At 42.7% G+C, this 11,302-nt stretch overlaps 1 protein-coding gene, 1 long non-coding RNA gene and 1 pseudogene across 3 annotated transcripts in view; 1 reads left to right on the top strand and 2 right to left on the bottom strand.

Annotated features, from left to right (window-relative positions):
* LOC109464277 (cyclic nucleotide-binding domain-containing protein 2-like) overlaps positions 1-6,683 on the top strand; it is a 29,600-nt gene extending 22,917 nt beyond the window's left edge. Inside the window, exons 1-7 of one of the 2 annotated variants that reach the window (XM_019761226.1) lie at positions 2,276-2,693; positions 2,865-3,002; positions 3,379-3,536; positions 3,998-4,102; positions 4,390-4,574; positions 5,491-5,722; positions 6,061-6,683. In XM_019761226.1, the coding sequence (XP_019616785.1) occupies positions 2,347-2,693; positions 2,865-3,002; positions 3,379-3,536; positions 3,998-4,102; positions 4,390-4,574; positions 5,491-5,722; positions 6,061-6,323 (1,428 nt within the window). In that variant the 5' untranslated portion in view covers positions 2,276-2,346 and the 3' untranslated portion in view covers positions 6,324-6,683. Of the gene's footprint in view, positions 1-2,275; positions 2,694-2,864; positions 3,003-3,378; positions 3,537-3,997; positions 4,103-4,389; positions 4,575-5,490; positions 5,723-6,060 lie in introns of those variants that run through there. The other variant, XM_019761228.1, reaches the window with a different exon arrangement.
* A 1,390-nt stretch (positions 6,684-8,073) lies between these two features.
* Positions 8,074-9,217, bottom strand: LOC109464248. The gene is made up of 3 exons (XR_002139875.1): positions 9,139-9,217; positions 8,735-8,884; positions 8,074-8,171 (listed from the first exon to the last, which is right to left on the bottom strand). It is a non-coding gene; the product is annotated as an uncharacterized LOC109464248 (long non-coding RNA).
* Positions 9,218-9,262: 45 nt separating this feature from the next.
* LOC109464241 overlaps positions 9,263-11,302 on the bottom strand; it is a 2,957-nt pseudogene continuing 917 nt past the window's right edge.

Genomic DNA, 11,302 nt, shown 5'->3' with positions numbered 1-11,302 from the left:
GAGTACTCCAGCAGATATTTGTCAAAACTAGACATGTTCAAAATATAAATACAAGCGAATTTCATGCATAAGCTGTCTGAAATACGAAGGCGGTTACATGAGATGAAGACAATAAAAAGGACAAAAAGAAGTTGATCTCTATCCATTATTTATTCTTTCAACAACTTCGAAATCAAATGGAACAAATCCAGGAAAGTACCGCTGGTGTGGCCGGTTCAGCTAGCCGGCCCGCTAACAACAACAGCCCCCTGGCGCGCGTATCCAGCTGGCCACCGAATTTTACCGGCCCCACTGGGCCCCCAGTACCGGCAAAGGCACGCTGCAGGGCCTGGCACGCTGGTTAGTGTTACTGGGGGGCGGGTTGTTGTGTTGCTGTTAGCACGCCTGGCGGTTAACCCTGGGTGCCCCAGAGTCCGGCGTTTATTTGGCGATAGATTTCGGGAGAAACCGTATTTGTCCGCTACCATTATCCACCCAAACCCCTTCGTCCACGCGAAGCCCTCTATATAAACGCCTCATGCGCGAGGAGATATTTAGAATTTAGACCCAGTGTGCCAAGTAGGTCTGCCGGGAGTATGGCTTCCCGTGACTTTTACTTAGGAGATAGACACTCGCGCGCGGGGTGGCACCCAGGCTAGCCCGACGGGTACCCGCCGGTGGACCGCTGTGTCATTCCCGCGGCGCCGGCTGTAATGGCTAGCGCTTACTGTCGCCCCGACTAGCCTCTACCAGGCACCGTGGATCGCTGGAAAAATAATAGAAATTGGCCGAAATAAAGGGAATATATACCAAGGGAGTTAGCCGACCCTTATTCCCTTTATTTCGGCCAATTTCTACTATTTTTCCAGCGATCCGCGGTGCCTGGTAGAGGCTAGTCGGGGCGACAGGCACGCACTGCCGCCGCATTGCTTACGGGAGGCCAGGCGCGCGCTACCGAGCGGGGAATCAATGTATGCACGACGATCTGCAGGGGCCGCAGCGCAGGATCGTAAAAAATGGCCTAATAGCATACATAATAACATCTACATAAGACCTACACGAACCAGCGCCCACCCCAAAATTTCCAGTACGAAATAAAAATACCAAAATTTTATCGATCCTGTCAATAGTAGAATAATTTGCACTGCTGACAGGAAAAATCCTGTCAGCAGTGCAAATAATTTGCACTGCTGACAGGAAAAATCCTGTCAGCAGTGCAAATTATTCTACTATTGACAGGACGATCCTGTCAGCAGTGCAATATTTTCTGCTATTGACAGGACGATCCTGTCAGCAGTGCAATATTTTCTGCTATTGACAGGACGATCCTGTCAATAGCCACAGGCAATGTTAAATGTTAGGACACAAATTGAATGAGGTGACACAGATTAACAAGCAAGAAGTCTTTTATTCATCATCAAAACAGCAATAAATCAGGTGGAACAGCAGTTGTCGTCCTGTCCTGTTTCTTTCATCACATTTTTGCAGGCCTGCAGAAACAAAGCATGTGCTCTTTACCCATTTCGCGTTACAGGTTTCACGTCAATCTAACGATTTGCGGCTCTGTCGTGACTCTTTGGTCATAGTTACAGGAAGCGGAATGTCTTGTTTTTTTTTTCTAGGAACAGGCCAAAATCAATGCGCGCGCGGACGTCATCCATAAAATTTACTTGGTGTGGCCTTACAAAAAAAACAAAACTGTTGCGGTTATACTTTAATTTCACATGAAAGCCATCGAAGATCGACAGAAAGAGCGGATATGAGTAAGTACAAGTTTTCACCATGGCCCTAAACGAAATACCCTACATGTATCTGTAGTAAGCGTTATTTGTTATGGAAATAACAAAACACGGTACCAAGACTAAAATGCCACATTTTCGAACAAGGTAATAGAACGGATCTCGTACCCAGTTTGTGACGTCACATGAAGCTCTGGGTACGAGGTGGTAATGGAACAGTCAAAAGTACATGTATGTCTGTCCCCTGTGTTTGACAATGGCTTTATGACATCTATAGAATGGGACTCTACCATTGTGCAACATTTGAGGGGGGTGAATCTTGTAGCTGTTCTAGCATGTTGCTAAGAATACACATCTCTGCCGACATAATATTGATTCCCAATATTATGTGACGTTATGATATGTTACTTGAAGCAAAATTTATTCTTTGGTGCAAGATAAAATCTAAGCACGAATCTTAACAATTTAAAAAACAAGTACCAAATAAACCCACCTCTTAACCGTTTGTTGTAATCCAACGTCAGAGTGTATTGTACTAGAATGTTGTGTTTGGATGCGTATTTCGAGGTTTGATGACCAACTACAGCAATAAGAAGAAATCATTTTGAGGCCGTCTTTTTTTAAAAAAATGAGTTATAGTCGGAAAGCAACTCTGCCCTCATTGGGTACCGGGGACCGCTTCCATTTCACGCTGGCCCTTGGACAAGATGAGATTGAAGGTGTCTGCAAAGAGGACATCGACGAGGATTGGTATCAGGTCTATGGCCCGAAAAGAGAGCAGATCGAAGCCCTGCAAAACTTGAAAAAGAAGAAAAACAAAGATGGGCGTCGCTTCAAACATCTTGTTCAAAGGATGATCGTGTCCAGTCGATGGATTAAGGAGGCGGCGTACCACTCCCAGGAGCTGACAAGGAGGAACATCTTGAGCAGGAGGATGTCTGAAGACAACTTGGACTTCAACTTAAACGACTTCAGGTGCGAAAGTTGACGTATAGTAGCTGATTTCCAGACGACATTTTTACGTTTTTTTCTCTTACTGCTCTATTTTCTCTTTCGCAAGTTTTTATGAACCCCTATCTGCAACTGTTCTGTTCTTCTCCACAATCTTTTAGTCGGTTCCTAAAGTCTAGAATGCATTTTCTACAGAGCTCCGAGATCCAACACGGCGTTTTCGGGACTCTCTTCCAAAGAGAGTGACGTCTTGAAAAAGCACCCGTGGCTCCGGACACCAGCAGACGTGGACGCCCTGACCAAAGTCGTCAATCGGATCAAGATGTTTGACCGGTTCGTCTGATTGTTTTCTAAACATTTCATACTATTTTGGGTTACATTGATACTTTGCACAAGAAATTGCAGATATTCATTTGGCTCTATTCGATATTATAAGTAGTGTAACAGTGGGGGATTTATAGGCGCTACCAACTGACCCGATCTTTTAGCCGAGTGGTTTGAGCGTCAGGATATGAAGCTGGTGCTCGGGAAGTCGTGGGTTCGAACCCCGGCCCGGGACCAGGGTTTTTTATCTGTTTCTACTCGCTCCTCGCTTACAGGAGTTTCAGTTTGCGTAGCTATAAAACAACTTATGGGTACCATCATGGGTATCAGTCCATAAAAGAATTACCTTGCCTTTTCCTCTGATATTTTGTTGTTCTGAGCTTAGACACTCCCCGGCCATGAAACGTGCGATCGCGAGGTTCATGCAGTTTGAGTCGTTTGGTAACGGCCGAGTCATCATCGAGCAAGGCACGCCGGGAATCTCCCTGTACATCATGGTGTCGGGAGTAGTACAGGTGGTCCTGACAGAAACGGATCCGAGAGGCAAGACCCCTTCTTCTGACGTTTAAAAAATTCACAAAAAATCAATTTCAAAAGATATCTTAAAATGCTGCCGTACGTTCAACTAAATCACTATATAACTTATTCATCCTTCATGAAAATATTAGCGCTGTACATTCAATCGTTAGGGTGTGGCAACAACTTTTTTTAAAAAGGGGCGTGGCCTGTAATTTTTATTACGCCAACATGACGTCATGAAATTTTGCATAAATTATCATATTGTACCAAAGTATTTGTAGACAAAAAAATCAAGAGCCATACATATCACAAAGTATTTTTAAGACACCCCTAGAAGTGCTCAGCCACCCGCTGGCCCTACCTTAAATGTAACTAAAGTAAAACAGACTGGTTACCTCTTTTAAGCTTGTTTGTCTTCTTACTACATTAAACTAGCCATTCTTAAAGGTACGCGTAACGTACGTTTTACACCCCCTTCACTGCAGGTAAGACCACGTCGCGGGTTGTTGGTGTGTTGAGGCGGGGTCAGTGCTTTGGCGAGCTCGCTCTCATGCACGACACCAAGCGGAGCTCCAGCATTATTGTAAAGGGTAAGTCTGGTAACTAACTGGTAACCTGAATTTCTGGCAGCTCCCCAGTGTCACTGACGAAAGGTACATGTAGTGGATGCTACCTGAGGCGACTGACCGTTTCCAAAACCATATCCAGTTGCTTGAGTAACTGTTTTTGGCGTATCTTATTACCTGGATGTAGACCTAACCTTCACCGACGTGGTAAGTCTGGTAAGCCGGTCACCTATTCCCTGAAAAAGACTGAATCAAAAGGTTTATGTTATGATTCGATGCGATGTCATTTCTTCTTCATTTGGCTTCAACAGGAAAAGCCGAGTTGATCCGACTGGATAAAGATGACTTCGAGCTGGCGAGGAGGATGACGAGGAAGCACGAGCTGGCAGAGCGGCTGCAGGCCCTGGAGAAACACGACGCCTTCAAGGAGTGGGGCGAGCTCGATCTCCGCCAAGCGATGATGAGGTGCAGCGTGGAGGAGTACCCTCCCAACTCGGTGAGTTATTATTTTTTTTAGTAAGGCCACAGCAAGTAAATTTTATGGATGACATCCCCTGCAGACTCCAAATCTAATGCGAGCGGGCAAAAAAAAACAAGGCGGGCCGAAAAAAACAAGGTTCCTACATTCTAAAATGTTGACTCAATCATTGTACAAATGGTTTTTATTCAATGCGAACATCATATACACAGCCAGCATCACATATCACTGCATCAAAGTAAGAAACAAAACATTAAGTCAGAGCCTTTTCTTGTCTCCTCTCTTCATAGTTATCTGCCCTCCACCTTCCGGCATGGCAACAGACATCTTTGCCCATTTTCGGCATGTTGACCACTGTCAGAAGGCAACAAAATGTCTTGTTTTTTTTTTCAAAATCAGGCGAAAATTAATGCGCGCGCTGATGTCATCCATAAAAATTACTTGCTGTGGCCTAACTTAGAAACTTAGACACAGAGGTGGGCAACTCCAGCAGGTTGCTAATCTTAGCCCCACCACAGACAAGTGGGAGAACATACAGTGGTAAATAAGAATAACAAAACAATAACAAGTACCAAAACAGCAAATAACAAAACAGCAAATGCGATATAAACGATAACATGTAAACAGGATCATAATGCTTTGAAAAAGAATGGTTTTCGGTAGGCATTTGGACACATTTAGTGAAGTGTAAACCGTTTTAATTGAACAATGTAGGATTGAGTTCAAGATATGTAGGATTGAGTTCAAGCCAAGGTCAAGATATGTCTGTTGGCTATCGGGGGGTAAGTTAGTGACTCGGTAAGTTCGTTGGCACTGTGAAGTTTGCAAAAGTTTCGGCGCGGAACTCCTAGAACCAATACATTACTACGATTGCGTTGAAAATATTTCAACTAGGAAATTTCATTGTAGCCTTTGTTGTGTTGTGTTGTGATAGGTAATCTTTGGAGGCGTGGAGGGAATTATCGAAGAAGTGTTCTTCGTGGTCTCGGGAGAATGTCGCATCGTCCGCCGCATGGCCTTCCTGGAGAGGACGCACCCGGACGGAACCAAGGCACTCGCCATGGCACCCAAGAAAAACACCGGCTACAAACTCAAGCCTTACGAGGAAATTGTGCCGCGTTTTCTACAAGTCAGGGTACTGAGGGAAGGCCAATTCTTTGGAATAGGTACAGAATTTTCAGTACCTTTTTTTGGCGACGACTCAGGGGCGGAGCCGTTGGTATAGTACTGCGATTGAGTTGAAAATATTCTAAGAATTCCACCAATGCATTCCCTAGAGAATTGCCTTTTGGCGATACCTTGCGGGACCTATTCTCGGGGAAGGTCGTTAGCTTTCTATATATGTCCCGTTTTTCTACTCAGGAATAACATGTAAGCTGTAACAAAAACCTGCGATCTATCAAAGCATATGGCCTAAGGATCTTGACGTCGAAAAATGTTTGCGCTCACATCGTACCCCATCATTATCAATCATTCTCAAATTCTTCTTCTTCTTATATTACAGGCGAACAGCTGAAGAGCATTTTCTATCTATCCGGTGGCGTGAGCAGTTCGAAAATCCTGCGGGTGGACCGCGCCCTCCTCTACCGGCACGACGACGGCATCACCCTCGGGCGCCTGGAGTTCATGGCCCGGGGAATGATCCCGACCAAGGCGGAAACCTTCACGACGTTCATGGAAACCCGTCTGTGGGAGAAGTTTAAAGCCAATGTGTTGAGAGAAGTCCTGGAGAGAAAACGTACAAACAAGACACGAAAAATGACATGACTGACTTCAACAAAACATTGGAAAAAAAAACACATTCTACATACTGAAATAAAAAAAATGAAATGAGATTCTCGTGTGTATTAAATGTACACCCGTATAGATATATAGCAACAAGCTCAGTGCTTGCTCAACATCCAGCATGCTAAGGTAGCCGTTTGGTTAATGAAATAACGATAAAGAGAAAGAACATTCTACAAATGATATGCGATAACCTTGTAATGTACTTAGGCATTGGGTGAGCAGATCAATGCTTTGGCCCTATCAACGTTATCAAAACAATTAGTACCTATACGCGTGTTTGTGTGTATATATACACACCTATGCATGTTTACACTATGAAGCCCTATCTTATCGGACGCCCACGACCCAGCAGAAAAACTTCCTCTAAATACCTTTCCAGATCATCCAACGTCCAGGATAGTTTGAAAATAGACAATAGATCAATATCATACCATACCTTCAACATGATTGTGTACAAGCGAAGTATACGTAGTTCAGTTCATCGCCACACACAACGATTGGTTTGTACAATCAAAAATCAATAAGTATGGAGTTATTTACCTGTGTTCGTCCTTGCACCGAACTGGCACGAGATCAAAGAGGTATATATAAAAAAATACCAAGAATGCGGAGATCTCATACCTCCATGAAATATCAGTTTTTGTAATTGTTTTTTTTTCTCATTTACTATGGAAATAATGTCGTTATTGCCATACTAGTAATCTAGTTTAATTTATGGTTTTCTAAATTCAAATCACAATATTTGGCGTGTTAGGGTCCTCTCCTTTATTTCAATATGTCCTAATTAATTATGCAAATGACCTCTACATTAACATAATAAATGTATAGTGATGTTAACCTTTAAGTAACTTACACATCTCACAAGGTATGATCTGCTTGGAGATTACGTTTACTTACTTAATGTCTCTCTTTCCCCTTTGCCAATAGTTTAGGTTTCAGATTACTTGTTATGAAAAGTAAATGCACAAAGACATACCAACTTTGGTTTTATTTGATAAATATTGAATAATACACACTCAGGCAATACTATGACCTATCTCAGAAAGCCTTAGTATGTGTCACATGTACAATGGTTAAAAACCGTTTATTGTTACCATTATCCCTGTAGTTTGAATTGGTTAGTGCATGCTGCCAAAATAGATAAGCAAACGAATAAACAAACAAACAAACAAACAAACAAACAAACAAACAGTGGTTCCACAATATGTTTCATGTAGCTTCATGACCACCGCTACAGAAACTGTATTCCCGCGTAAATTACAATGTACAAATAAAAAAAGTATCGTGATGCAGTTTTAACACAAAGTTGAAGCGCACATATGCAGCAAAGTACTATACTACATAAAACTGTCACCTATGTTACAGTTGTAATAAACAAGAAAGAATTCTTTGAGTACGATACTAGTATCTCAAGAAAGTCGCACTGCTACTTATTATTATGTTTACCGAAGGAAAACATATTGTTTTTGCTCAATTTCTTCTTCTTCTTCTTCTGTTCCAAACACTAACCTCTGACCTGGCTAATGGCCTCTTTTGTTGACGTCTGTAACCATAGTAACTGGTGTTGGGTTACATAATGTTGCAATTTCATAGTAGACATTTAGACTCCTGTCATCATATACATGTATGTGAATGTGTTTGAGTAAGAATTAACAGAGCAGACCATATCCGAAGGTAAACATTATGCATTTGCTTTGCAAATGTTACTTTTCTAGTTAGTCGTACTTCTCCTCAAAGACTTGTTCTCTTGTCTTCCTCTTCGACAGTGACCTTAGTGTCCTTGACACTGGTGTCCTTGACTTGACCTTTCTCCTTGTCAGGGTCATCCTGACAAAAAGTAACAAAGATTCCATACCTCAGTGAAATATGCATTTGACAAGTTCTTGTTTCATCAATTATATTATTTTTTTTTACGAATTTGTCATTTCTCATTCCCTCTGGCATCCAACCATGCAGCGTTCGAAACTCTGGGTCTGACATTTTGTTGTATGTACTTAAGGAATCCCCTCCCCAATATCATTTGGAAATGTATATTCACTGTATCATAAAATACAACAATAAAACCCCTCAAGCATTTACAATTTTAGAATACCGTACCAAAGTTTTGCTTTGATTACGGATGCCACCATGGCATGTTAACCCTTGTCCTGCTGACATTTTTTTTCAAAATATTTCTCAATAATTTCACACTCAAAACTTGAGTGTGCCGTCACCACGTCTGGTGATTACATGTTGGAATAAAAAAAAAAAAAAAAAAAAAATTTCATGTCTTGATTAGGTCATAGACACCCAACTTTTTTGCCCTGCGGTGGCATATAGAACTACAGAGTTCTATATAGAACATCAATTGTTGGGCTCCGCAGGACAAGTTATTAATAATGTACACTTACGGATACGGCCAAGTCTTTCATGTCGATTTCTTCCTGCAACTTTCCCGACAACTCAACTCTGACCCTTGCCCTCGGGATCTTAACCTTGGTGCTCGGTGTTCGAAATTTGCTGAGGTCAAGTTTGCCTCCCTGTTGCCTCACCCTCCACATCTTTTGTTGAAAGGACAAATTTTCATCAGGGTTTACTTGAACAATTTTTCCATGGGAAGAAGAAAAAGATATCGTGTTAGGAAATAAATGACTTTTTAAATGAATGAATGAATGAATGAAATACCTTTATTGTACATTCATGCCAGGACGGGCTAGGTACAGGTCAAGACTTAACAGACACATAACAAACGTATGTAGAAAAGTGGAGACAATTAAGATACACTACTTGACTTAGGCATACGTACATGTCTTACCAAAAAAGCAGCTCCTGCCGCAGCACAGATAAGAGCGATACAGATGAGAGCTACTCCCCATCCCGGAAACGCCCCATCCGACTGTACATTCGCATCCATACGTATATCCGTGGTTGTAGATTGAGTTGTAGTGGCCGTAGTTGTAGCTTGAGTTGTAGTGGCCGTGGTTGTTGGCTCAGTTGTAGTGACCATGGTTGTAGGCTGAGTTGTGGTGGCCGTGGTTGTAAGCTGAGTTGTAGTGACCATGGTTGTAGGCTGAGTTGTGGTGGCCGTGCTTGTAGGCAGAGTTGTGGCGGTCGTAGTTGTAGGCTGAGTTGTGGTGGCCGTGGTTGTAGGCCGAGTTGTAGTGGCTGTGTTTGCAGGCTGAGTTATGGTGGCCGTAGTTGTAGGCTGAATTGTGGTAGCCGTGGTTGTAGGCCGAGTTGTAGTGGCCGTAGTTGTAGGCTGAATTGTTGTGACCATGGTTGTAGGCTGACTTGTAGTAGCGACCGTGGTAGGCTGAGTTGTAGCGACCGTGGTTGTAGGCAGAGTTGTGGTGGACGTGGTTGTAGGCTGAGTTGTGGTGGCCGTGGTTGTAGGCTGACTTGTAGTGGCCGTAGTTGTAGGCTGAGTTGTAGCAACCGTGGTTGTAGGCAGAGTTGTGGTGGACGTGGTTGTAGGCAGAGTTGTAGTGGCCGTGGTTGTAGGCTGGGTTGTAGTGGTCGTGGTTGTAGGCTGGGTTGTGGTGGCCGTGGTTGTAGGCTGAGTTGTAGCGACCGTGGTTGTAGGCTGAGTTGTGGTGGACGTGGTTGTAGGCTGAGTTGTGGTGGACGTGGTTGTAGGCTGAGTTGTGGTGGCCGTGGTTGTAGGCTGAGTTGTGGTGGTCGTGGTTGGTTTTGTCAGAGCTGTCGTGGTTGTAGGCTCAGTTGTTGTGGCCCTGGTTGTAGACCGAGTATTTGCGGCTGTGGTTGTAGGCTGAGTAGTTGTTGACATAGTTGTAGGCAGTTTGGCTGTGGTTGTGGTCTGTGTTTTAGTGCTCATAGTTGTAGGCTGAGTTGTAATGATTGTTGTTGTAGGCAGTTTTGTCGTTCCTTTCGTTGTAGGTTGATTTGTTGCAGCATTGGTTGTAAGCTGAGTTGTTGTGGTAGTGGTTGTCGTTTGAGCCTTGGTTTGGACTATCGCAAGCGCCATGATTAAAAGAATGGACCATTGTATCCTATACACAGAGATCGTTGCTGGCATTTTCGCTACAGCAACAACACCAAGAAAACATTACAAACTAGAGTTCCACGATCTCATACCTTCGCCAAATGATGTTAGCTTTTATGATTAAGAAATTATATATTAATCCCCCTAATTATGCAAATAGGATCCTCAATTGCATGAATTATATCTGTTGATCATATTCTCCACCAAAAGACAGTCTTATCTTAACAAAGAATGCCATGATGAAATTTTCTCATAAATTATGCAAATGAGGTCCTTATCTAAATAAGTTATGTTTAATTATGTTCACCTTAACTTAACTTTCAAACACCCCATGTATAAAATTCCAGGCAGTTACCACTATGCAATTATAATATTTTCTCATTAATTATGCAAATTAAGTCTTCATTTGCATAATCGATATCTGCCTGTGTTTCTCTCATTCTTAATAACATATGTCACAAGCTTGAACTTCCCATTATGGAATGCAGCTGATAAATAGAATTTCCTCATTAATTATGCAAATTACATCCATATTTGCATAATTGTAATATCATTATGTCAAGCATCACTCAAGCTACCTACATACCAAAAATCACGATGATCCATCCATCGGTTCTTGAGTTATCCCCCTTTAAACATTTGTCCATTAAACCCACCTGCAGTTCTAGAGCAAGCAACTAGGGGGCTCAAACTCATGTCACTTTATCCCCAGCACAAGAGCTATCTACCATCTAAATTTCGTCACCCTAGCATGTCTGGATCATGAGATATCAAAACCGGAAGTTCTGCTGCAGTACCATGACAAGCCGCCAGGTGGCCCAAAATCTAATCATTTTGAGGTCTCATCAAGACCTACCCACCTACCAAGTATCAAGACAATCCATCAAGACCTTCTCAAGTTATCGTGTTGACAGACACACACACACACACATACACGAACGCCCTGAAAACATAACCTTCTTGGCGAAGGTAATAA

Source organism: Branchiostoma belcheri, unplaced genomic scaffold (genome assembly GCF_001625305.1).
Source record: "Branchiostoma belcheri isolate BF01 breed outbred unplaced genomic scaffold, Haploidv18h27 scaffold135, whole genome shotgun sequence".
Taxonomy (NCBI): Eukaryota; Metazoa; Chordata; class Leptocardii; order Amphioxiformes; family Branchiostomatidae; genus Branchiostoma; species Branchiostoma belcheri.
The sequence above is the reverse complement of the archived record's forward strand: the minus strand, read 5'-3'. Positions and strand labels throughout refer to the sequence as shown.